At 41.5% G+C, this 27,144-nt stretch overlaps 3 protein-coding genes across 7 annotated transcripts in view; 1 reads left to right on the forward strand and 2 right to left on the reverse strand.

Annotated features, from left to right (window-relative positions):
• wscd2 (WSC domain containing 2) overlaps positions 1-12,629 on the forward strand; it is a 37,426-nt gene extending 24,797 nt beyond the window's left edge. For all 3 annotated transcript variants that reach the window (XM_047591919.1, XM_047591920.1, XM_047591921.1), the window contains exons 4-9: positions 1,018-1,202; positions 2,689-2,810; positions 2,886-3,060; positions 5,176-5,340; positions 5,429-5,629; positions 10,682-12,629. In XM_047591919.1, the coding sequence (XP_047447875.1) occupies positions 1,018-1,202; positions 2,689-2,810; positions 2,886-3,060; positions 5,176-5,340; positions 5,429-5,629; positions 10,682-11,034 (1,201 nt within the window). In that variant the 3' untranslated portion in view covers positions 11,035-12,629. The remainder of the gene's footprint in view (positions 1-1,017; positions 1,203-2,688; positions 2,811-2,885; positions 3,061-5,175; positions 5,341-5,428; positions 5,630-10,681) is intronic.
• Positions 12,630-14,379: 1,750 nt separating this feature from the next.
• cmklr1 (chemokine-like receptor 1) lies at positions 14,380-16,559 on the reverse strand. Its single transcript, XM_047591953.1, has 2 exons — positions 16,462-16,559; positions 14,380-16,328 (listed from the first exon to the last, which is right to left on the reverse strand). Exon 2 carries the CDS (start codon positions 16,296-16,298, stop codon positions 15,252-15,254), a length of 1,047 nt encoding a protein of 348 aa, XP_047447909.1. The 5' UTR covers positions 16,299-16,328; positions 16,462-16,559; the 3' UTR covers positions 14,380-15,251.
• A 1,245-nt stretch (positions 16,560-17,804) lies between these two features.
• LOC125012172 (chemerin-like receptor 1) lies at positions 17,805-24,418 on the reverse strand. Of its 3 annotated transcripts, XM_047591949.1 has the most exons (3): positions 24,299-24,418; positions 23,072-24,161; positions 17,805-18,128 (listed from the first exon to the last, which is right to left on the reverse strand). In XM_047591949.1, the coding sequence occupies exon 2, from the start codon at positions 24,129-24,131 to the stop codon at positions 23,082-23,084; it is 1,050 nt and encodes a 349-aa protein (XP_047447905.1). In that variant the 5' UTR covers positions 24,132-24,161; positions 24,299-24,418; the 3' UTR covers positions 17,805-18,128; positions 23,072-23,081. The 3 variants fall into 3 exon arrangements, with proteins under 3 accessions (XP_047447905.1, XP_047447906.1, XP_047447908.1); XM_047591950.1 differs by lacking the exon at positions 23,072-24,161 and having other exon boundaries at positions 17,805-19,215; positions 24,299-24,361; XM_047591952.1 differs by lacking the exons at positions 23,072-24,161; positions 24,299-24,418 and adding an exon at positions 19,349-19,441 and having other exon boundaries at positions 17,805-19,215.
• Between the last annotated feature and the right edge of the window lie 2,726 nt (positions 24,419-27,144).

Here is a 27,144-nt window from a genome sequence, read left to right on the forward strand (position 1 = left end):
ACAAGCCTCTGATTATTGGAAATGCAAATTGTTTTCAAAATGCCACATGGAAATCACAATACACGCTGCTTCCAGTTTGATGCATTATTTTTTTCCTAATTAAAGCTGATCATGTCCCATTAATAAATAAGTATTTTCTGTGAAAGAACTTGAGAGGCCTGTCCCTGCCTGAGCCTCATTTAACCGCGGCCGGTTTAACCTGTTACTGGCGTCTGCGGCCAACTGAGCTGCTGGACCTTTAACATTACAACTTCCTGCCTGTTTTCCCTCAGAGCTCACTGCTGTCTGCATACATTTGGTTGTGTAACACCGTCTCATTGGAGGGCAAGTTTCCGACAAACTCACCCCCTCCCTACACCACCTCACCGTCTTCTCCTCACCTCGTTTTTCCTCCCAGAGGAGTACCGGGAGCGGCTCTATCGAATGCATTGAATTACACCCACCACTGATTCACAGAGCGGTGAATAGGAGCGGGGGGGGGGGGTGCTTGTTTTCAGCTCCTTCTCCTTCTGCCTACTGCCTCTTGCAGTTTCCTCTCCCACAGCAGCGGGTTAATAAAAACAGACAAACAAATGAGGGGCAACACATAGCGGCGCACCGAGGTCTGGGTTTGATTGACAGCCCAGGGGATTTGTCCTGTGTGAGGGCTGTGTTAGACGTCTAATTGCATCTGAAAGGCCTCTCGGGAGTCAAATTCTCTGTGAAGCAACAGAGAGGAGAGAAAGACCTTGTGAGCAGAGTTAGATTTACAAATACACCACACTCCTGTTTAATTGGCTTTCCCTTAGAGGCCTGCGGCATGTACAGCCTCGCTCATTTTCATCCACCGGAGAGAGAAATGTCATTTTAGACGAACGCTTCCTCGCCGTCCTTTGTGTAACGTCTGTTTTCCGTTTATTGATTGCAACTCACCCAGTTGCTCAGAAGGATGAACTGTATTGGCCTTAGAGGGATTAAGGCACATAATGAAGACTCGGGATAATCACTTGAACTTCTCTGTTCTCTTTTTCCCTCCAGGGGTTATATGTACGCGGGCCTGGAGTTTGGAGCGGAGTGCTACTGCGGCCACAAGATCCAGGCGCCCAACGCCTCAGAGAGCGAATGCAACATGGAGTGCAAAGGCGAGAAGAGCAACCTGTGTGGAGGAGCCAACAGACTGTCGATCTATAGGCTGGAGCTGAGCCACGAGTCAGCGCGGCGCTGTGAGTCTAACGCTGGGACAAAAGAAAAAAAAAAACACGCGGGGCTACAGTGTAAACTCATCTCTTTCAGCAACCCCATTTTAAATAAAAATAAGCATCATTAGCACATTGTATAACTGACCCATAAATGTAAGACTGGCTTTATTACCATATTTGGGAGCAGGCTTCTCTCTTTGCCCGCAGAGCTGTTCTATGTACGTAGCTCAGGCTGCCGCGGTCTGCATCCTAAATACTTGCTGACTGCCAAAAAAGCTAAAATATTCCAAAGCAGACGTGGTGTCAGAAAAGAAACGTGAGACGTTGTGTCGGTAAAACTGTAGATTAAGCTGTTGTTTGTTCCTTTTTGTGACATTGTTTCCTGTGTTTTATGTCTCAGCTGCAACAAGAGACAACTTTTTACACTTCTTTAGTATCTTCTTTCATCTGCCAGCTACTTCTTAGAAATATTCTACAGCTCAGAGAGTTCGTATGACCAGCTATGGTGAATTCTTGCTGTTTGTTTTTATTGTTATTATTATTATTTTCATTTCTGCTTTTTGCTTTGTGTTTACTTCCTGTCTGGCTGCTGCGCAAGCTCTTCATGTGTGGGCTCTCAACCCTGAAATCATGTGATGTGAACTGCGGAATGGAAATGTGTCGACTGTGGCTGTTTTGTGGGTTTTCGACACATGCTGCTATGCTCATGTGTGCACAGATGCATAACTGGCCTTTTACTTGCTTATCGGGACCCTGTTTAGGACAACTGAATGCTTTGTCTTCGCCTGAGAATAAAACGAAACATGTGCGAGGAGGGCAGGCACCCCGCAGGAGGACAGAGAGAGCATGACATAAAAAATGAATTTTTTTAGTCAGAGAAAAAGGTCACAAATAAATAAAACATTAGGCGTGCAGATGTCCAAAGCTAATTTTCAAGGGGTGTTTCCTCTGTTGAGGGCCTAACAGTTTTTACTTCCCGTAAAGGAAAGCAGAGATGGGCTTAACTTTGTTGGTTAGGTGTAGCTATAATAGCAAGAATACCACAGAGCTCCTTCTGCATAATTTATTCAGTGTGTAGTTTCCTCCTTTCCATCTCGACCTTTACTCTTCACTGCTTGTTGACAACACAGACAGTTTTTTTTTTAAGTGTTGTGTATCATCACTGGTGAACTGGTGAAACATTGCCGTAAATATAAACTAACAACTTTGTGTGAAGGAGAAGAGCTGATCTTATCTGCTGGTGTGATTTACTGTATGGCACATCCATCCATCAGCCCCGAGAGAGGGCTGGAGGTTTAAGGTCATCATCACACTGCAGAGAATGAGTGCTGCTATTGGTTCAGTCTGCAGGCAGGTCAGGGACTAGACTGGGTCCCCATGGGGGCGCCTCATCAGGGGTCAGTGCTTGGAGGTCAATCTGACGGAAGCTGTGCTCAGTAACCATACAGCTGAAGTGGCGTTTTTCTTATTTTTTTTTATTTTTTAACATTCTTATTTTTGTCTGTTTCAGATGGCAGTGCAATTTTCAAAGGGTGTTTCCACAGGCCAGAAAACGTCACACTGGCTCTTCCTTTCAGCGCAGTCATCCAAAACATGTCCGTGGACAAGTGTGTGGACATGTGCACGGAGAGGGTGAGTGGGTGGTCTGTGTGTGTGTGTGTCCGCGCAGCGTGTGTCTTTCGGTGTGTGACGGTTGCCGTCTTTCAGGAGAAATCGCTGGCTGTCCTGGCTGGAGATCGTTGTCACTGTGGCTTCCCGACCCCGCTCTTCTCCCTGCACGAGCTGGAAGACGAGAGCATGTGCCTCCATCGCTGCCACGGGGAGGAGTTTGAAAGCTGCGGAAACGACAAGTTCTTTGTGGTCTACCAGACACAAGTTCAAGGTAGCGCTTGGTGACTGCTGGCCTCACAGTCACAGCGGTGTGTGGAGGGTAGATGTGAGCGAGCGAGCATGTGTGAAAGTGTTAGCCATAACCTACTTACAGGTACAACCGTTGAGGGTTATAGCTAAGTACATAGTGCATGTTACCTTGACAATCCAGACACTAATAGAAAGGCCAGATCACAGTTCAAAAAGAGACCGTGAAAATGTGAATTGAAATTTATAAAACTTAGTTTATATACCAGAGGCTGAAAAACATAAAGTGAACATAAAGGAGGGAGAAGCAAGAAAAACCTCCCTATTAACAAGAAGAGGCACTAAACATAACTACAATGTACAGCAGGGGCGCCAAGTCTAGTCTAGCTATTACTTCCTTCTTTTAAAGGAAAGCAGAGATGGGCTTAACTTTCTTGGTTAGGTGTAGCTATAATAGCAAGAATACCACAGAGCTCCATCTGCATCATTTATTCAGTGTGTAGTTTCCTCCCTTCCATCTTTATTCTTCACTGCTTGTTGACAACACAGACAGTTGTTTTTAAGTGTTGTGTATCATCACTGGTGAACTACTGTCAGCCTGAACTCAACGTTTAAATAATAAATCAGAATAAGTGAGACAGCGAAATCAAAGCATGAAACATTGCTGTAAAGATAAACTAACAACTTTGTGTGAAAGAGAAGAGCTGCTCTTCCCTGCTAGTGTGATTTACTGTGTGGCACATCCATCCATCAGCCCCGAGAGAGGGCTGTTAACAGGAAGAGGCATAAAACCAGGGCTGCCCAATTCCGGTCCTCGGTGGGGCCACTGTTCTGCATGTTTTTGATGTTTCCCTCCTACAACACACCTGACTCACACATGGCTCCTTAACAGACCACTACAGAGCTTGATGATGAGCTGATCATTTTAATCAGCTCTACAACTACAATGTACAGCAGGGGGGTCGAAGTCAGTTTAGTTCAGAGGCCACATAGAGCACAATTTGATGTCTAAGGGGCCGGACCAATAATACAACAGCGTATTAATCTACAAATCACGACAACTCCAAATTGTTTCCTTTTGTTTTAGTGCATGGAAGCACATCATAGCTGCGTTTCCACTACAGCATTTTGCAAAATAAAAGCGATATTTCTGAAATTCTGAAACTTCATATGGGCAGATGACCCCCTGCATCATCTCCAGTGACACCTGTGATGGGGGACAGCGACAAAAGTGTTTCCATTGCACTTTTGCGGAAAAATTTTTATATCGATACGTCTGGAAAAACCACCTCGTGAGAGATATTCAAAAGGAATTTCGAAATGTAGGCGTTTCCGTTACCAGTTTATTTAGGATTTGAAAGTGTTTGAATTTAATGAACTGCACTGTTACAAAACATGTAACGAATAACCGGACATCTCTTAAGAAAAAGAAGTGCGATGTCTGTATAGTTCTGGGTCTCAGTGTTGTGTTATGTTAAATCTGTGTGAACCCTAAGATTAGGGCCAGATTAGGACCTTCTGGCGGGCCGCTTTTGGCCCGCGGGCCTTATTTTTGACACCTGTGGTGTACAGAGTATATGATACTAGGTGATGCATGATAAGATCTTTCATTTACCACACAGTGGGGTATAAAAAAAGGATGGATAAATCATTTTAGGTTGATTTAAAGAAAGAGGACAGTAACAACTAATGGCCCAAAGCACACCTCTCATAGACTGTCAGATATGCAACTACTTCTGTTAGAGTTTGGACAGTCAAACTGAAACTGTGCACCAAATCAACATTTGTGGCCTGATCAACAAAAACGCACCACAGTAGGTGAAGAGAAACAAACAAAAAAACACACAATGCAGCACTTTGACATTATTACGTGGCCTGCATTAGGCAATTTGTTGCAAAGAGGTGGAGATCCCTCACTTACCAAAAAGTACCACCACCCTGCTCTTTCCTCTTTCGCCACTGAAAGCAGGATGTCAATGACTTTCAGAGTTAGTTTGAACCTTTACCGTGTTGCCTGATGAATATTTTGCGCAGTCAATGAAATCTCTGCCACAGATTGTGTTTCATATTACTGCTGCTTCAGCGAGTCTACAATAAATCAATAATTCAGCGTGTTGGTCTTTGTGTGTGTGTCTGTCAGACAACCGCTGCATGGATCGCCACTTCCTCCCCACTCGTGCTAAGCAGCTGGTGGCCCTCGCCAGTTTCCCTGGAGCGGGCAACACCTGGGCTCGCCACCTCATAGAGCTCGCCACGGGCTTCTACACCGGCAGCTATTACTTTGACGGCTCCCTCTACAATAAAGGTTGGCTTCTGAGATGACGCCATCAGCTTCCATTCATAAACACACCTTTCGCATATTTAAGAGATTCACCGCGTCGTTTGTTTCACAGGATTTAAAGGTGAGCGTGACCACTGGCGGAGTGGGAGGACGATCTGCATTAAGACACATGAGAGCGGCAGGAAGGAGATAGAAGCATTTGACTCCAGCATCCTCATGATACGGAACCCTTACAAAGCCCTCATGGCAGAATTTAACCGCAAATATGGAGGACATATTGGATTTGCCTCCCAGGCCCACTGGAAAGGGAAAGGTAAGCTGAAACCTTAAGTCCAGATGGTAAATGTTGCACTTTATATTACAATCCATCCTTCATAATGTAAACAAAATGACATCCTTGATTAAATTAAATTGCCAATTTAATGTATAGCTAGATAGAGGGATGCTAGAGGTAGCAAAAAAATAAATAAATCAAACACTCAGAGGAACTGGTCCAAAGCGACATAGAGTGGAAAAACAGAGGAAATGAGATGGTGCTGACCAAAACCAATGTGGCTGTGCTCAGGGTTTTGATGTGTTCCCATGATGTTGAACATCAGCCAAGTGTTTTGAGAAGCGAAACATCAAACCAGGCAGCCACAACCTTAGTCATTGTCATGAGTCATGTTATGTCACCAGTGTTACTCTGACTCTACATCCTACTTGGAAGGGTCTAATTATAAGATAGATAGATAGATAGTAACTATCTAAAGCAAAACTAAAAACACAGAATAGGACAAGGACACTTTAAAAAACACAAGATACATAGGTAGATAAGGTGCAGTGGCAATAGTACTGATGATATGATGGTAATATTATTGTTACTAAACAGTATATGACAGTAGTATAGTATATATAATATATAATATAATAATATATAATAACAGTATAATAACAGTAGAGAAGAAGAAGAAAAAGAAGAAGAAGAAGAAATAGAAATGTGTCATATGTGCGAGGTGAGCAATATATAATACAATATATAATATGTACACGTGTGTTAATGAATGTATACGCAAGATATGATATAATATGATATATAGTATAGGTATAATATATGCATATAAGTACTTGACTATACAAGATATACTTGAAGTGCAAAGGTAGATTTAGTGCAGTTCTGTGGTGGTGGATCTGACAGAGGTAGATGAGTTGTAAAGTCTTATTGCAGTCGGGAGGAACGATTTCCTGTATCGAGGTTGAATGAGTCTGTTGCCGAAGCTGCTCTTTAGCTTGTCCAGTGTTTTGCTGAGGGGGTGAGAGGGATTGTCCATGATTGCCAGCAGCTTTGCCAGCATCCTGTCCTCCACCACCTCCTTCAGGGTGACCAGCTCCTGATGAGTTTGTTCAATCTGTTGGTGTCCTTTGCCTTGATGCCCGCACCCCAGGACACCACAGCAGACTGTGAGACTTCTTCTCGTTGAGAAGGGCCTTCAGGTCGCTGGTTACCCATGGTTTGTTGTTTGGGTAGCAGCGGATCTCTTTAGTGGGGATGGTGTGTATTCAGAGACACAGTCAGTCAGGCCATCAATGTCCTCACCATGTGGCTCATAAAGAGCATCCCAGTCCATGGCCTCAGGAGACCATTTCCTCACTGTCCCCACTGTGACTGGGTGCTGCTGAACCACAGGCTTGTACGATGGTGAGAGCAGGACTAGGTTGTGGTCTGACCTGCCCAGTGGTGGAAGCAGGTCCAAAGTCTTATTTTCACGGGTGGCACATTTGAAAAACTGGAAGCAGGTTGGGAGTGTGGATGAGAGAGACGCATGGTTAAAGTCACCTGTGATGATAATGATGATGATGATGATGATGATGATGATGATGATGATGATGATGAAGGCCCAGGTTGCTTTGTTTGTAGTCCAGCAGTCACAGTGTGGATGACGTCACACGCTGCTTCTGCATTTCCAGGAATGTAAACAGTGAAACACTGGTAAACTCCCTCGGCAAATAATGCGGACGAAGTAGACCCGCTCTTAAACAGAGATGTGATCATGTCAATGTAGAAAATACATACATTACTTATAGATATTGTCCCCAGTTGCACTGCAGACAACAACAGTTCGAAGTATTTGCAGCCCGAAGAAAGTCCCCAAATGTGTTGCAGAACTGAAAGTTCTTCTGGGAAACCTGGGACTAGCAATTTATCTGAATGTTACTTTAATACTTACCCCCCACTGAACATGTTGCAGACCAAGCACAGCGTCATGGCAACAGGAAGTGGGTGTTCCTTGCGTCCCATAAGCGACGCACACACACACCTGACCATTCATATGATTTAAAAAATAAAACATGATTCATTAGACCAGGCCACCTTCTTCCAGTTTGGATGCTCACACTGCCAAAAGCATACAGAACAAACTACAATAAACTAGGTATCCGTCCTTTCAGAACCAGCGGTCACCTTTTCAGCTATTTGAGTCACAGCAGCTTGATTGTTGGATCGAACAGTTTGGTCCAGCCTACGCGTCTCACATGCAGAGCTTTCTGACCCTAACTCTGCCTCACGGCTTTTACGTCCTCTGACCACTTTTGATCGGTACTGGCCACTGCAGACTGAGAGCTGTCGATTTTGGAGGTGCGCTGACCCAGTTGTCTGGCCATGGTAATTTAACAAAGTTCTTTCTGCTTCTAACAAATCAGCTTTGACGATAAAATGTCCACTTGCTGCCCAATACATCCCATCCACCGACAGCTCCCGTGATAAAGAGTGACAGATACTGATCTACGGATTGGTGCATATTTTGTATTAAATTTTATATATATCATCTCATTATATTATTTATTAATTCTTCTGGTTATGCTAGTGGTCCAGAACCACAGACAACAGCAACATGAACATTCAGAATAACCCATTGTTATTGTGGCCAACATTTTTATGCTGCGCTGTCCTATATTTGTCCGTTTTTGTTTGTGTGACATTTCGCACATTTTGTTTTACATCCTGTCATTTAGCGTTGTGCAACCATTCAAACATATGTCAGCACAGTCTGTTGAAGTTCCTCTTGTGCCATGTTGATGATTAAAAGATATTACTGAACAGTTCATTCTTTGTGACATTACTAAAGAAGTTGAACGTCTGGGTCATGCAAGTCCAAACAGAGTCTTAAGATACATCTATATATATTGTTATTTGTGGTTGTGATCCAAATTCGTTTGAAAAGGAAACTGGACATTTAGAGTTTCTTAAAAATGTTTGACTGTTTCTTATTTGAGAAGCTTCTTCAGTTTTCTTGACACAATGGGAAGTTGAGGTTTAAATTGGAATCCCTGCGGGTAAAACCCATCAGAAACTTCCTTGACTTGTTTCTGTAAGAAACAGAAATTAGTGTAATTAGTTTAGTTGCACTAGTTCTTACTCCTTAGAACTGTAGAAACTACTCGAACGAGTGGCAAAATGGCTTCTCAAAACTCTACAAACCAGTTGCCTTTGTACTGGTGCATCAGTTTCTGGTTGACTTGTTTCTGTAAGAACCAGAAACTGTACAGCATGTTTCTGGTGGGTTTTACCCACAGTTTCCCATTTAAACCTCAACTTTCTGCCTTGTCTTAGAACTGAAGAAAATAAACAAAACGTCTTCCAGAAACTCTACAAGTCCACTTGCCTTTTTTTTAAAATGCCTTTTGGATTAATATGACCTGGATGACTGAAAGCCGTCACGGACTTTATGGATGCGATGCTCTTCTCTCTATATCCACCCACCTAGGTAGTGTCTACGTAGCCATGGCAACTGGTTTTGTCTTGTCCACGTTCCGTCTCTCTGACTTCATACGAGGTTTAATCTATTTTCCAGAGGTTGGAGAGTTGCCGACCTGGCAGATGTCTTCCCATTGTGAAAACATCAGCACATTTGTCCTGCCATTTCCAACAAAAGTTTGATTACTTCTGTCAGCGGGGAAACGATGCAGTGACATCAGTGAAGAGAAAGGCTTTTAGACAGCTGCCACTTCAAATACAGAGAACGGTTCTGGTTTGAGAGGCGGTGTGACATTGTGTACAGGGCCCCCACATGTGTGACTTGATGCACTCTGGGGCAATTCTGGGGCTCAGATGATGTAACGGACAGGTGTCAAAGTCAAACCTCTGCCAACAACCACATACAGTACTTGTGTTTCTCAACTAACCATCAGAAGAAGAGTTATTTTGGTTATCTTTTATTTTAAGTTCTGATTTCTTCTAAGAGAAAAGGAGGAACATAAACAGTGTGGACAGAAGCAGTTCCTCAGTGTTTCAGATGAAGTACATAATATTTGAGTCCCTCTGGTTCCCAAGTTCCCTTTAACTCTGGTTTCTAAGGCACACTGCAAGCTCAGCAGGCTTTAAACTTTAACGACAACCTCTCCGAGCAGTGAAGCCGTGTGCTAATGCAGCACAGCTCCTGCCAGCTGGTGCCTTTACGAGCCAGTAGATTATCAATGAGTAAAAGTTGCAAGATAAAGATTTTCCTACAGTTCCTCTTCAGTTTGACGGACAGCCGATTTAATTGTCCAGTCCAGATAATTTTACAAATGACTTAATGTGCCTTTCCAAGAGTTTTACCAGAGTTAAATAATGTCAGTCTTCTGCAATCGCGCCTCTCACTTCCCCATCATCAATCCCTTGCACAGACTCTTTTTTTATCTACTCAATGAACCTGCTAACTTAAACGTTTTAGCTAAATTAAAGCATAAAGTAAACCCGTCACTTTCACCCGTCACTTTGCAAAAAATGCCTAAACAACTTGAACACGCTGCTCTCTGTAGCTTCCCATCTGATACGTGTTACACCAGTTTTTTCACTCATCAGAGGAGCAGTCAGCAAGAATGATCATGTTTGCAGTCAGCTTATACTGGTCAGCCATAACATTATGACAGGTGAAGTAAATAACACTAATTATCTTTATCATTTCATGGGACCCAACAGCAGATGGGTAGCAAAGTTGACGTGTCAGAAGCAGGAAAAAGAGGGTGGGTGGAAGTATTTGAGTGACTTTGACAAGGGGCATGCTGTAAAGGCTTGACGAGTGGGTCAAAGCATCTCCAAAACTGGGGGTGTTCCCAGTCTGCAAGGGTCAGTATCAAGCGTGGCCCACGGCTCACTGATGCTGCAGACCAGTCAGGGTGTCCATGCATCATTAGGCAGGTGGTCATTATGTTATGGCGGTTTGCGATATTCCTTCTCCAGTATACTCCAGACATTTAAGCGTGTCGTATTCGTGTGTGTTTCTTTAGGAGATGTTCGAGTGTAAATTATACAAACCCTTATTTTGTAAAGAGCTTTTGTGCCTGGCGTTTTTCTGTTCGACGCCCACATGTTTATTTATATTCACTCTTCTCTTTTGTTCCGCAGAGTGGCCCGAGTTTGTCAAGAATTACGCCCCGTGGTGGGCATCCCACACGTTGGACTGGCTCAATTATGGGAAGAATGTCCACGTGGTCCACTTTGAGAATCTGAAGAGGGACCTGTTCTCCCAGCTCAAGGGCATGGTCCAGTTCCTGGGTCTGAAGGTTTCTGAGGACCGCCTGCTCTGCGTCGAGGGCCAAAAGGATGGAAACTTCAAGCGGTCGGGGCTACGTAAGCTTGAGTACGACCCGTACACTCCCGAAATGCGAGCAAACATCAATGAGCTGATCAGAACAGTAGATGCCGCCTTGAAGAAAAGAAACATGTCTGGAGTTCCAGAGGATTACATGCCAAGATGATAAACGTGATCGAATTGTGCTCCGTTTTTTTTTTTTCCTACTTTAAATGGACTGCTTTGTCAACAGACTCTGCGTTATTTTTTGTTGTCTTATACCAATTAACTTGTTTATTTCAGTCACATAGGTTGAAGATGTAGTGAGAAGACACCAGTCTCTTAAGCCACCTTTGATTTTTTTGTAATTTTTTTCTTTTTGTATTTTCTGTTTAACATCAGCAGGTTCGTGGATTCATTCAGTTTTATCCAGGAAAGTTTGTTTTTCGTCTTATTATGAATGAAAAGCACTTCTTATCCTGCTCTATGCACATGTGCTGTGTGGGCGTGTGCACATGCCTTAACACAGAGAAGGTACAATAGCTGTGACTACAGAGAGGCTCGTCTGTGCTGGGTAATTTGTTGGCAGCGAATAAAACATTTAACCCAAAAAATATAATACAATACTGCAAAGTGTGTTGTATGAGCTTATTTTGTGCAAAAACAGAAAAGAATATTATGAGAAATAAAACATTAAATTTTCTGCTGCTACCACAGTTACACAACTATTTTATATACTGTATGAAAATCACAGAAAACTTTAAATCTCTTCATTAGAGGAAAAATGCAATATGCAAGGTTTAACTACCTGATGATGATGATGATGATGATGATGATGATGATGATGATGATGATGATTATGATGATACTGTGTGTTTCCAAGTTTCTGTAACTTTCTCCACTTACTGTTTGTTAGAGACGTCATGTTTTTGATGATCAAGAGGTGAGGAGTTAAATTTTTTTCTCCTTGTAACCAAGGAAGTGAATAATCCCTCTTGAAGGCACTGACTCAAGAAAAGAGGAAGAGAGGAGGATTACTGTCTCAGCGTTTATTTATCTCGGATGTGCAGTGCACACATGAACTCAATTGGTTGTGAATATGTTTTCTTAACACTGGACTTGATGCAAAAATCCAAAAAGCACATCACTGTGCAACACCTTCCCCAAAGATCACTGAGGAATTAGGCAATACACTTATATAATAGATTGAAGGTTACCTTTAGTAGTAGTGCTGTAGATTTATTTATGACAACTAATCATACTGAATGTGATTTTTTTTTTCTTTTTTAAATTATTGCTTTGTTGTATGAAAAGCTCTGAAACCGGTGAAGCTAGAATTTACTCTTCCTAATTAAAAAAAAAAAAAAAAAAAGATCTCCAGGAAAAAAAACAAACAAACAAAACAACAGTAATCCAAATCTATAAGCAGCACGTATTTCAACGGTACTCAGTTTGCTCTGCCATATGCTTAAAAATAAATAGGCAAGTTTAGTAAAACTAAACATAAAACAACACTTGTGAAAGGGAGCCAGGAATCGTGACCTGGTCTCCATTTTAAGTACAACATAAATCTATTTTTGTAACGTGTCCAGACACATCAGAAGCATTTGTATTGCAAAGAGTAAACACAGAAAGCTGTTTCTATTTTTAACACATGCTTTAAACTTTATTGGCTGTTGCTTTCATTGATGAGCTGGCACTTATTGAACGGGTGTCACCTTTGAATGTATTTTCTATGGAATGAATGTAATGTAGTAAGGCCCAATAAATGAAATAAATAAACTGCTGTGGTATGTGGTTTTTACTGATGCTTTGGAGCTGCTGAGTCGGGTAATAGACCCCTCCACTTCTTGTAAACAATGTGACCAAAGGAGGACACAGAGGGGACAAAGTCTGGTCTGTCTTTATCAAGTGAAGCCTCTCCAACAAAGACATTACAAGAAGTAAGTGGAAGCACTGCGGAGAGTAAAGTAGTAAGTGCGACTAATGCTGGGACACCGCTGAAACATGCAACCAACTTTGTGTTGTTAGCATTAGCATTAACGTGTAACAAGAATCCCCAGGCCAGACAATTACTCCTACCTAATTAAGAAACCCAGCATCTACACGTAAGAACACTTGGAGGCATACAAATCATTAGTCGCCTATAACAATGTGGAGCGTAATGTAGTAAATACAACTTCTGCCTGGACACCCCTGAAACACACAACTGACATTGCGTTGGCTCACAGTTAGCGTTAGCATTAACATGGAACAGTTAACGTTAATATTTTTGATTTTTTGGTTTTAGCAGCCAAAAATACAGCAAGACACAGTGTTGCCTCAAGCTTCCCTCTGTTTTGCCTTTCACGTCACCACATGGCTCAAGTTGCTGTTATGAAAAAAAAAAAAAAAAATGACAGATTAAACTCTTTGTCCAAAGTTTCATAGTGACTGCAAATATTTCACGTAACCTCTCCAGTCTGGGTTACCCTCCTCCCTCATTTTCATTCCCTCTTATGTTGTCACTGAACTTACTTTCCAGAGATTCTATTTTAAACATCTCCAGCAGAAACACTTCTATACTGATATGCAGTTTGAGGAAGAACAGTTCCACTTTTTTTTTTTTTTTTTTTTAGAGAAGATGCCATGTTGAGTTTGTATGTCTGTTTTTGCCCCTGCTTTTAGAAGATCTCTAATCTCACCTTTGGAGAGTTGTGTGAAGGTTTCCTCGGATGATGATTAGCGTTAGCGTTAGCTAATCATCACTGCTAATCATCACTGCAAGTAAGTTTATTTTGAGTGAAACAAATGGCTACAAAATCACAGTAATGCCTGAAATTCAAACACGAGAGTGATCTAATTTTAACCACTGTCTTTATTTCAGGAAAAGAGAAAACATCATTCCAAAATGTTTCTATTGCACATTTACAGCCATACATGAAACAGACACAAAAATCACTAAGCTGTTTTTTATCAACTTGTAATCATCGCCGCCTGTGCTGAGCCGTCAAGATTTACAGTCAATATGCAGAGGAGTGGAGGAGCTCTTTTTACACAGAACATACCTCAAGACAAAACCTCCGCCCGCACATGAAAGCTGAAATAAGAAGATGAGTTGTGAACCGTAGTAAGAACAGCAACACATTAGGTTTGAGTAAATGACTGTGTACTGTTTGTTCAGTATTTGAGGAAGGAAATAAAAATGTTACACTGTTTATCTTTGGCACTAATGCACCAGCCATTCGAGAAGCCGTACTCGGCCAGCTTGTGTGATACCAAATACACATGGTTTTGCTGTAATGAAAGGAGCCTTACATCAGAGTGTGCTATTTGTGTTTTCAGACACTTATTGCAAAGATGATGCACTGACGTGTTAATCTGAAAGTATACATATAAACTTTTTATGTCACAACCAACATCCACCAGCAAAACCTTCCACGAAAACTCCTTTGAAAACTGCTGATTGCAGCTGCATGCAAATGAGTACATACAACTTAAACTGTTTCTCTGTGTTGGAAACGGAAATGATTACTTAGGAAAGGAGAAAACATCATTCCAAAATGTATTTATTGCACAGTTACAGTCCTCATATATGAAACAGACACAAAAATCACTAAGCGGTTTCTTATCAACTTGTAATCATCGTGGCCTGTACTGAGCCGTCAAGATTTACATTCAATATGAGGAGGAGTGGAAGAGCTTTTTTTACACAGAACATACCTCAAGACAAAACCTCCACCCGCACGTGAAAGCTGAAATAAGAAGATAAGTTGAGCACCGTGGTAAGAACAGCAACACATCAAACCACAGAACATCCGTCTAAAGTGGAACACTTTTTGAGGTTTGCATAAATGCACTATTCTCCTTTGCCCATTGCATTACCTTTTGCTTGGCTTACACATGTGTCACAGATAAACAGGAAGGACAATCAGATGATATACTTAGAATAAATGCACGTCCGTGCAAGCTTTCTGACAAACTCACTAATGCACCAGCCATTCGAGAAACCGGACGCGGTCACCTCGTTTGATGCCAAATACACATAGTTTTGCCGTAATGAAAGGAGCCCTATATCAAAGTGTGCTATTTGCATTTGAGGATACTTATTGCACTGACGTGTTAATCTGAAAGTATACATACAAACCTTTTATGTCACAACCAACATCCACCAGCAAAACTTTCCACGAAAACTCCTTTGAAAACTGCTGATGGCAGCTGCATGCAACATGAGCACATGAGTACATACAATGTAAACTGTCTCTCTGTGTTGGAAACAGTTGTAAAGAACAACAGAAAAATATACATTTCAGAATAAATTCACCAATTTCATGTCTTGTGTTAATTCTTTGCACATGTTTTAAGAGTATTTCTCTGGTCAGTGAGCTCACAGACCGAAAGGGTTTTGCGGAAATGTCTACAACCCTAGATGTGTGTAGAAGCTCTGGCATCCATGGAGCTGGACCGGGACAGGTATCGGCTGGTGGTGCGGCCTTCCTCACCCATCGCGTTCTCCATCTTTGAAAGCACAGAGTTCTTGAACCTGCGCTTGAAGTCATTGCCCATGAAGACATACAACACAGGGTTGAGGAAGCTGTTTGCTGCAGCCAGTAAAGTGCTCACTTTGAGTCCGATGGGCAAAATATCATGGCCGTGCCAGTGGGACTTGGTCTCCATCAGGATGAACACGTGGTAGGGCAGCCAGCAGATGAAGAAAGCAGCGATGAGCGCTGTCATCACTTTGAATGGTTTGCAGGATTTGGTCATCCTGTTGGATCGAAGTTTGACGATGATGATGGAGTAGCAGATGACAATGATGATGAAAGGAACAACAAAGCCAGTAAGGAAGCGGGTCACTGCAATAATCGTGTGACTGTGTTGGTGTGATGTGTATACATTGATGCAAATGTCCCTACCCAAGCGATGTTGAACTTCCCGAAAGATCACAGAAGGAATGCTCACAGCAAAGGCGAGAAGCCAGGCCAGGACAACAAGAACTGATGCCTTTCGGACAGTGCGCTGGTTCTGAGCCCAAACTGGAAACATGACTGACACACAGCGATCGACACTGATGATGACAAGGAGGAAGATGCTGCTGAACATGTTGAGGAACATCATGAATGAGATGGCCTTGCACATGAAGTGGCCAAATACCCACTCCTCCATCACTGCCGGGACGATGCTCAACGGCAGGAAGGCACAGAAGACAAAGTCAGAAATTGCCAGGCTCAGGTACCACGTGGTGTTGACCGTCTTCTTCATCTTGAAGCCAGAAATCCAAATGACCAAAGCGTTCCCACAGAAGCCGAGCAGAAAAATGACTCCACTTATGATTGCTAAAGACACGCACAAGGCTTCCCGTGAACATGTTGGTTCGTGCTTAAAAACTGGAGTTTGCTCCCCTGGTGGATATAAATCTTCACTGGAAGTGTAGTTATAGTCTGTATAGTTATAGTCCAGTAAGTAATCCATTTGCCCTTTGAGTATATTTCCTTGATATTTCTGTGAAAAAAAAAAATAATATTAATAAAATGACCAGCATTTTATCAAATATAATTTTACATCAAGGTAAATTTGAACAGAATGAATCTAAATAGTCTCCCATATCAAATCAAATAATAAAATAACACCATACCTGCACCACACACTGTCAACTGCTGCTGAATCAATTGTGTCCAGAGCTGAGTGACAGCACAGATCAGTTTCCCTGAGACTAACACAAACTAAAATCAGCTGACTTGTGTGGTTTCTCAACATGTCCATCCCCCTAAATAATTTTCAGTACTGCATTTTGAGGTCCTGCACTAAAGAGCTCAAAAGAGAAGTTTGTTTTTACGTAACATACGGTTTATAGCAAGACTGCTGATTTCTTGATTTTAACTTAGGCTTTTAGAAAATATTACTTTGAAACAAATGTGGCTGTAAATATTGGCAGTTCAGTAGTTTTTTTTGTTTGTTTTTTTTCTCTCTGACACATGAAGCATGTACATCTACACTACCTGCTTAACAAACTCTCACACACTGCATGAAGCCAAGAAGACCTCTGAAGGTGTGATGTGGTTTCCACCAAGACATCACACGCAGATACTCTAAGGTGTCTTGGTGGTGCATCAATGGATTGAGGTCAAGTTAACACCTTGAAATGCTTGGTCATTTTTCCTGAAAATAATTTTTCAGTGCAGCTGCCACTGTTGTCAGTAAATATTGTTTCCACTAGGAGGTATCTATGACAGCGTACGTGTCAGAGTAACAACCACATGAAGGTTTCACAGCCACATTAGTTCTTCCTTGCAACACATAAGTCAGCATTTGGCCCTACACATATCAGTGAGTCTTCAGTGACTCATTGACTATGTGACTTGTTCCATCCTTGCTTTAGAAGATACCACCCACAAAACCACAAAACCTGTGGGACTGTTCACCTTCTGTCTAACGTGCACCGCCCGAGCAGTGCCCCTTGTTTAATTACACAGTGTTGCCTCAAGCTTCCCTCTGTTTTGCCTTTCACATCACCACATGGCTCAAGTTGCTGTTATGATAAAGAAAAAAAAGAAAAAAAATGACAGATTAAACTCTCTGTCCAAAGTTTCATAGTGACTGCAAATATTTCACGTAACCTCTCCAGTCTGGGTTAGCCTCCTCCCTCATTTTCATTCCCTCTTATGTCGTCACTGAACTTACTTTCCAGAGAATCTATTTTAACCCTCCCCAGCAGAAACACTTCTATACTGATATGCAGTTTGAGGAAGAACAGTTCCACACTTTTTTTTTTTTTTTTTAGAGAAGATTTCATGTTGAGTTTGTATGTCTGTTTCTGCCCCTGCTTTTAGAAGATCTCAAATCTCACCTTTGAAGTGTTGTTTGAAGGTTTTCTCAGATGATGATTAGTGATTCGCTGCAGGTACATTTATTTTGAGTGAAAACAAATCTAATTGCGATGTAATTGTAACTGTTTTCATTAAAGGAAAGGAGAAAACATCATTCCAAAATGTATTTATTGCACAGTTACAGTCCTCATATCTGAAACAGACACAAAAATCACTAAGCGGTTTCTTATCAACATGTAATTATCGTGGCCTGTACTGAGCTGTCAAGATTTACAGTCAATATGCAGAGTACATACAATGAGTACATACAATGTAAACTGTCTCTCTGTGTTGGAAACAGTTGTAAAGAACAACAAAAAAATATACATTTCACAATAAATTCACCAATTTCATGTCTTGTGTTAATTCTTTGCACATGTTTTAAGAGTATTTCTCTGGTCAGTGAGCTCACAGACCGAAAGGGTTTTGCGGAAATGTCTACAACCCTAGATGTGTGTAGAAGCTCTGGCATCCATGGAGCTGGACAGGGACAGGTATCGGCTGGTGGTGCGGCCTTCCTCACCCATCGCATTCTCCATCTTTGAAAGCACAGAGTTCTTGAACCTGCGCTTGATGTCATTGCCCATGAAGACATACAACACAGGGTTGAGGAAGCTGTTTGCTGCAGCCAGTGAAGTGCTCACTTTGAGTCCGATGGGCAAAATATCATGGCCGTGCCAGTGGGACTTGGTCTCCATCAGGATGAACACGTGGTAGGGCAGCCAGCAGATGAAGAAAGCAGCGATGAGCGCTGTCATCACTTTGAATGGTTTGCAGGATTTGGTCATCCTGTTGGATCGAAGTTTGACGATGATGATGGAGTAGCAGATGACAATGATGATGAAAGGAACACCAAAGCCAGCAAGGAAGCGGGTCACTGCAATAATCGTGTGACTGTGTTGGTGTGATGTGTATGCATTGATGCAAACGTCCCTACCCAAGCGATGTTGAACTTCCCGAAAGATCACAGAAGGAATGCTCACAGCAAAGGCGAGAAGCCAGGCCAGGACAACAAGAACTGATGCCTTACGGACAGTGCGCTGGTTCTGAGCCCAAACTGGAAACATGACTGACACACAGCGATCGACACTGATGATGACAAGGAGGAAGATGCTGCTGAACATGTTGAGGAACATCATGAATGAGACGGCCTTGCACATGAAGTGGCCAAATATCCACTCCTCCATCACTGCCGGGGCGATGCTGAACGGCAGGAAGGCACAGAAGACAAAGTCAGAAATTGCCAGGCTCAGGTACCACGTGGTGTTGACCGTCTTCTTCATCTTGAAGCCAGAAATCCAAATGACCAAAACGTTCCCACAGAAGCCGAGCAGAAAAATGACTCCACTTATAATTGCTAAAGACACGCACAAGGCTTCCTGTGAACATGTTTGTTCGTGCTTAAAAACTGAAGTTTGCTCCCCTGGTGGATATAACTCTTCACTGGAAGTGTAGTTATAGTCTGCATAGTCATAGTCCAGTAAGTAATCCATTTGCCCTTTGAGTATATCTCCTTGATATTTCTGTGAAAAAAAAAAATAATAATAATAAAATGACCAGCATTTTATCAAATATAATTTTACATCAAGGTTAATTTGAACAGAATGAATCTAAATAGTCTCCCATATCAAATCAAATAATAAAATAACACCATACCTGCACCAAACACTGTCAACTGCTGCTGAATCAATTGTGTCCAGAGCTGAGTGACAGCACAGATCAGTTTCCCTGAGACTAACACAAACTAAAGTCAGCTGACTTGTGTGATTTCTCAACATGTCCATCCCCCTAAATAATTTTCAGTACTGCATTTTGAGGTCCTGCACTAAAGAGCTCAAAAAAGAAGTTTGTTTTTACGTAACATACGGTTTATAGCAAGACTGCTGATTTCTTGATTTTAACTTAGGCTTTTAGAAAATATTACTTTGAAACAAATGTGGCTGTAAATATTGGCAGTTCAGTAGTTTTTTTTTTTTTTTTTTTTTTCTCTCTGACACATGAAGCATGTACATCTACACTACCTGCTTAACAAACTCTCACACACTGCATGAAGCCAAGAAGCCCTCTGAAGCTGTGATGTGGTTTCTGCCAAGACATCACACGCAGATACTCTAAGGTGTCTTGGTGGTGCATCAATGGATTGAGGTCAAGTTAACACCTTGAAATGCTTGGTCATTTTTCCTGAAAATAATTTTTCAGTGCAGCAGCCACTGTTGTCAGTAAATATTGTTTCCACTAGGAGGTATCTATGACAGTGTACGTGTCAGAGTAACAACCACATGAAGGTTTCACAGCCACATTAGTTCTTCCTAGCAACACATAAGTCAGCATTTGGCCCTACACATATCAGTGAGTCTTCAGTGACTCATTGACTATGTGACTTGTTCCATCCTGGCTTTAGAAGATACCACCCACAAAACCACAAAACCTGTGGGACTGTTCACCTTCTGTCTAACGTGCACTGCCCGAGCAGTGCCCCTTGTTTAATTACACAGTGTTGCCTCAAGCTTCCCTCTGTTTTACCTTTCACATCACCACATGGCTCAAGTTGCTGTTATGATAAAGAAAAAAAAGAAAACAAATGACAGATTAAACTCTCTGTCCAAAGTTTCATAGTGACTGCAAATATTTCACGTAACCTCTCCAGTCTGGGTTACCCTCCTCCCTCATTTTCATTCCCTCTTATGTCATCAGTGAACTTACTTTACAGAGATTCTATTTCAACCCTCCCCAGCAGAAACACTGAACATATACTGATATATGAGGAAGAACAGTTCCACACTTTTTCTTGAAAGATGCCATGTTGAGTTTGTATGTCTGTTTCTGCCCCTGCTTTTAGAAGATCTCAAATCTCACCTTTGGAGAGTTGTGTGAAGGTTTCCTCAGATGATGATTAGCGTTAGCGTTAGCTAATCATCACTGCTAATCATCACTGCAAGTAAATTTATTTTGAGTGAAACAAATGGCTACAAAATCACAGTAATGCCTGAAATTCAAGTACGAGAGTGATCTAATTTTAACCACTGTCTTTATTCCAGGAAAAAAGAAAACATAAAATAAAAACAAAACAAAATGTTTCTATTGCACATCAGCCATACATGAAACAGACACAAAAATCACTAAGCTGTTTTTTATCAACTTGTAATCATCGTGGACTGTACTGAGCCGTCAAGATTTACAGTCAATATGCAGAGGAGTGGAGGAGCTCTTTTTACACAGAACATACCTCAAGACAAAACCTCCACCCGCACATGAAAGCTGAAATAAGAAGATGAGTTGTGAACCGTAGTAAGAACAGCAACACATTAGGTTTGAGTAAATGACTGTGTACTGTTTGTTCAGTATTTGAGGAAGGAAATAAAAATGTTACACTGTTTATCTGTGGCACTAATGCACCAGCCATTCGAGAAGCCGTACTCGGCCAGCTCGTGTGATACCAAATACACATAGTTTTGCTGTAATGAAAGGAGCCTTACATCAGAGTGTGCTATTTGTGTTTTCAGATACTTATTGCAAAGATGATGCACTGACGTGTTAATCTGAAAGTATACATACAAACTTTTTATGTCACAACCAACATCCACCAGCAAAACCTTCCACGAAAACTCCTTTGAAAACTGCTGATGGCAGCTGCATGCAACATGAGCACATGAGTACATACAATGAGTACATACAACTTAAACTGTTTCTCTGTGTTGGAAACAGTTGTAAAGAACAACAAAAAATATACATTTCACAGTGAATGTACCCATTTCATGTCTTGTGTTGTTGTGCAATGGAATAGTAAAGCAAAATGATGACTACACCCTGAACCACCAAACATTAAATTGGGAAACTCAAAGAGCTATCATTATACTTAGCTAGAGAACGTTAGCTTAATTTAGCGAGTAAAACAGTTGCTTACCTAACTTTGTTAATAAACGTCAAAGAATAAAACAAATATTACAAACAATTTAACCCACCAAAAAAATCTTGCGTCTGCGGTGCTCTTTACTCTTCTGTCCAGTCACTCGGATCCCAGCAATTCAGATTTCGACAATAAATGAATGGAAAAATGAATGAACCAGGAGTTGGGTCCAATTAACCCAACCAGTTGTTCAGCTATAAATGAACCCCTTTCAACCTCATTTACCCAATGCAAAACAACCCAGCAATGTGTTTATAGTACCTCAAATAATCCAGAAATATGACACAGCGTGAACAACCCAGAAATGTGTTTACAGAAACAACCCAGCAATTTTAAGAGTGTAGATTTATTGAACTGGCACTTGTTGAATAGGTGTCACTTTCTGAATGTAGCTCTATGGAATGAATGTAATGTATGTATGTAAGGCCTAATAAATGATGAATAAATAAAAAAACTGCTGTGCTATGTGGTTTTTACTGATGAGCAGGGTAATATTTCTGCCTGCAGTCCACTGTGACAGAGTCTTTTCACGTCACCACATGGCTCAAGTTGTTCTTATGACATAGATTAAACTCTCTGTGCAAAGCATTCTTCCTGCAGTGTCTCAACATGAAGAAGAGTCATTTCATTCTCTCTTATGTCGTCACTGAACTTACTTTCCTGAGAATCTATTTTAACCCTCCCCAGCAGAAACACTTCTATACTGATATGCAGTTTGAGGAAGAACAGTTCCACACTTTTTTTTTTTTTAGAGAAGATGTCATGTTGAGTTTGTATGTCTGTTTCTGCCCCTGCTTTTAGAAGATCTCAAATCTCACCTTTGAAGTGTTGTGTGAAGGTTTTCTCAGATGATGATTAGTGATTCGCTGCAGGTACATATATTTTGAGTGAAAAAAAATCTAATTGCGATGTAATTGTAACTGTTTTCATTCCAGGAAAGGAGAAAACATCATTCCAAAATGTATTTATTGCACAGTTACAGTCCTCATATATGAAACAGACACAAAAATCACTAAGCGGTTTCTTATCAACTTGTACTGAGCCGTCAAGATTTACATTCAATATGAAGAGGAGTGGAGGAGCTCTTTTTACACAGAACATACCTCAAGACAAAACCTCCACCTGCACATGAAAGCTGAAATAAGAAGATAAGTTGTGCACCGTGGTAAGAACAGCAACACATCAAACCACAGAACATCTGTCTGAAGTGGAACACTTTTTGAGGTTTGAGTAAATGCAATATTCTCCTTTGCCCATTACATTTCCTTTTGCTTGGCTTACACGTGTTTCACAGATAAACAGGAAGGACAATCAGATGATATACTTAGTATAAATGCACGTCCGTGCAAGCTTTCTGACAAACTCACTAATGCACCAGCCATTCGAGAAACCGGACTCGGTCACCTCGTGTGATACCAAATACACATAGTTTTGGTCAATGAGCTCACAGACCGAAAGGGTTTTGCGTAAATGTCTACAACCCTAGATGTGTGTAGAAGCTCTGGCATCCATGGAGCTTGACCGGGACAGGTATCGGCTGGTGGTGCGGCCTTCCTCACCCATCGCGTTCTCTATCTTTGAAAGCACAGAGTTCTTGAACCTGCGCTTGAAGTCATTGCCCATGAAGACATACAACACAGGGTTGAGGAAGCTGTTTGCTGCAGCCAGTGAAGAGGTCACTTTGAGTCCGATGGGCAAAATATCATGGCCGTGCCAGGAGGACTTGGCCTCCATCAGGATGAACACGTGGTAGGGCAGCCAGCAGATGAAGAAAGCAGCGATGAGCGCTGTCATCACTTTGAATGGTTTGCAGGATTTGGTCATCCTGTTGGATCGAAGTTTGACGATGATGATGGAGTAGCAGATGACAATGATGATGAAAGGAACAACAAAGCCAGTAAGGAAGCGGGTCACTGCAATAATCGTGTGACTGTGTTGGTGTGATGTGTATGCATTGATGCAAATGTCCCTACTCAAGCTATGTTGAACTTCCCGAAAGAGCACAGAAGGAATGCTCACAGCAAAGGCGAGAAGCCAGGCCAGGACAACAAGAACTGATGCCTTACGGACAGTGCGCTGGTTCTGAGCCCAAACTGGAAACATGACTGACACACAGCGATCGACACTGATGATGACAAGGAGGAAGATGCTGCTGAACATGTTAAGGAACATCATGAATGAGATGGCCTTGCACATGAAGTGGCCAAATACCCACTCCTCCATCACTGCCGGGGCGATGCTGAACGGGAGGAAGGCACAGAAGACAAAGTCAGAAATTGCCAGGCTCAGGTACCACGTGGTGTTGACCGTCTTCTTCATCTTGAAGCCAGAAATCCAAATGACCAAAGCGTTCCCACAGAAGCCGAGCAGAAAAATGCCTCCATTTATAATTGCTAAAGACACGCACAAGGCTTCCCGTGAACATGTTGGTTCGTGCTTAAAAACTGGAGTTTGCTCCCCTGGTGGAAATAACTCTTGATCGGAGGTGAAGTTATAGTCTACATTGGGGTCATAGTCCAGTAAGTAATCCATTTGCCCTTTGAGTATATCTCCTTGATATTTCTGTGAAAATAAATAAATAATAATAATAATAAAATGACCAGCATTTTATCAAATATAATTTTACATCAAGGTAAATTTGAACAGAATGAATCTAAATAGTCTCCCATATCAAATCAAATAATAAAATAACACCATACCTGCACCACACACTGTCAACTGCTGCTGAATCAATTGTGTCCAGAGCTGAGTGACAGCACAGATCAGTTTCCCTGAGACTAACACAAACTAAAGTCAGCTGACTTGTGTGGTTTCTCAACATGTCCATGCCCCTAAATAATTTTCAGTACTGCATTTTGAGGTCCTGCACTAAAGAGCTCAAAAGAGAAGTTTGTTTTTACGTAACATACGGTTTATAGCAAGACTGCTGATTTCTTGATTTTAACTTAGGCTTTTAGAAAGTATTGCTTTGAAAACAAATGTGGCTGTAAATATTGGCTGTACCTTTTTTTTTTCTCTCTCTCTCTGACGCGGGAAGCATGTACATCTACACTACCTGCTTAACAAACTCTCACACACTGCATGAAGCCAAGAAGACCTCTGAAGCTGTGATGTGGTTTCCACCAAGACATCACACGCAGATACTCTAAGGTGTCTTGGTGGTGCATCAATGGATTGAGGTCAAGTTAACACCTTAAAATGCTTGGTCATTTTTCCTGAAAATAATTTTTCAGTGCAGCAGCCACTGTTGTCAGTAATTATTGTTTCTACTAGGAGGTATCTATGACAGCGTACATGTCAGAGTAACAACCACATGAAGGTTTCACAGCCACATTAGTTCTTCCTTGAAACACATAAGTCAGCATTTGGCCCTACACATATCAGTGAGTCTTCAGTGACTCATTGACTATGTGACTTGTTCCATCCTTGGACCAGCTTTAGAAGATACCACTCACAAAACCACAAAACCTGTGGGACTGTTCACCTTTGGTCTAACGTGCACCACCCGTGCAGTGCCCCCTGTTTAATTATTTGCAATCTGACTTTGATGTTTCAGAGAATTCAAAGTGTTCTCCTTGTCTCAGGCACTGGTCACATTGATTTTAATATGATAGTACAAGCCCTGGCTTTTTGATGCAGATGATTCTAATAGCGCCCAACAAACCCCGGCAGCTGTTGTAAACACAGGCCCGCTCTCATTTCTGGCTGAATTAGCACTCTGCGGCCGTCCTGCTTCACGGAGACTCGGGATCACTGAGGCAGATGCATCTGTCTGCAATTCTCAGTTTCTCTTCAGCGCGGGGAATCAGCAGAAATAACAGCTGCAGGAGGAAGGAACGCAGACGGCAAAGTTGCTCAGCTCGGAAAATGTTGTAGCGAGTTAGGAGGACAGCAACGAGCCCCCTTACCTTATATAATTAAGAAATGGGAAAGCGGCACACGTTTAATGAACAGTCGACCAAATTCATTTTGTGGCAAAAAAAAGCAGAACAGACCGAGCTTGATGGCTCACTCCCCACAAAGTGGTAGCAAAAAAAGTTTTTTTTGTGTGTGTGTGTGTGTTGATAGTTAAGAGCTTGTACGCATATCATGCGTTTAAATAGTTTTTCAATTCATTCCTTATTCCGTTCTTTCAAACGACTCTTGGTTTCTAAATTAACCTGCAGCAGCTGCAACTGATTACGGTACATCATTTCATTACACTGCTGACCTTACTGCAGAGCACCATGCTATAACAGAACTATTCTAATATGCCGTAACGTCGCATTTCTCCAAACGTTGTGCTGCAATTTCCTGCCACAGGGTAATTACAGCTTTTCTCCTTTGTGAAGCGTATAACCTTGTTGTTCAAATGAATATCAGTCTCTCCAGTTAGATTGTACAGTAATTTAATTTCTACACTTAATGACAAGCATTAACGCAGAAATCGACTCTTTGAAAAGCTAATGAAGCACCTTGTAGCACATCAGTTTCCAAGCCCACAAACGCGGACCAAGAAACCATTTTCTTGTTCTGTCTCGTCTTAATATGCTTATAATCAAAAAGCAATTTCACAGCGTGTTTGCCAAACAAAGTTGTGCATGTCAGTGCTGAGCCACGTGCAGCTCTTTGGTAAATTAGGAAATACGGAAATGTGTACAGCGTGTTTACCTGACCTACTTAGATGCATTTCAGCAAAATCACTTTCACAGACCTGCTGGTGTCCTGCAGATTAGATTTCCTAATGAAGACAGAGGTTATAAATAATCAAACACACAAAAAAAGGGGGGAAAAGTATAGTCTTTCTCTTTGGAGCCTCCTGAGAAAGCACATGCTCATGTTTTATTCAGAATTAAGGAGAAAGAGGTTAGATGTGACTGGGTTTTAATGGTTTAAAGAGACGCACAAGAAACATCTGATTTTAGCCATGCTTATGTTGTAGGTTTAATATTGAGCGCTAGAAGTTAATATTTGGTCCAGAGCAGTCTGTGCTGGCCTTTAATTCACATTCATCCTTGATCCATTGTGCATTATAGCACAGATAGAGATTTATGTCCCCGGTATCTAATCTATGTTCATCCCAGTGACGCGCTCGGTTCAGAAAATATAAGGACGCTTCCTTCCACAGATGCTTTCAGTATCCTGATGTAGCATCCTTGAGAAACTGAAACTGATGCTGTGATCTGACTTCTCTGTAGGGCAGGGATTAGCAGCAGATAACAGTATGAGTTGGTGGAGAAAGCGAGAAACTGATATGGGCACATTGAGGAAGATTCAGAATAGTGCAATCATGAGAAAAACTTACTACTAGATCCAAACGTCAGCTGGGGGTTACGGCATAACCCCCAGCTGAGATTTGGATAATAGTTACATTTTACAGTGTTTATTATTATTATTTAAATATCTAGTTAATACAATACAATACAAGATAGATAGATATAGTTATAGCTATTACAACTGTTATAACTGTGTGTATAACTTATAGTAATATAATACAAGAGTTGAGGATAATAGGATTTTACATGTGTAAAATTGGATATTTTTCTTACATAAAATTTACATATGA

The sequence above is a fragment of the Mugil cephalus genome, chromosome 8 (assembly GCF_022458985.1).
Source record: "Mugil cephalus isolate CIBA_MC_2020 chromosome 8, CIBA_Mcephalus_1.1, whole genome shotgun sequence".
Taxonomy (NCBI): Eukaryota; Metazoa; Chordata; class Actinopteri; order Mugiliformes; family Mugilidae; genus Mugil; species Mugil cephalus.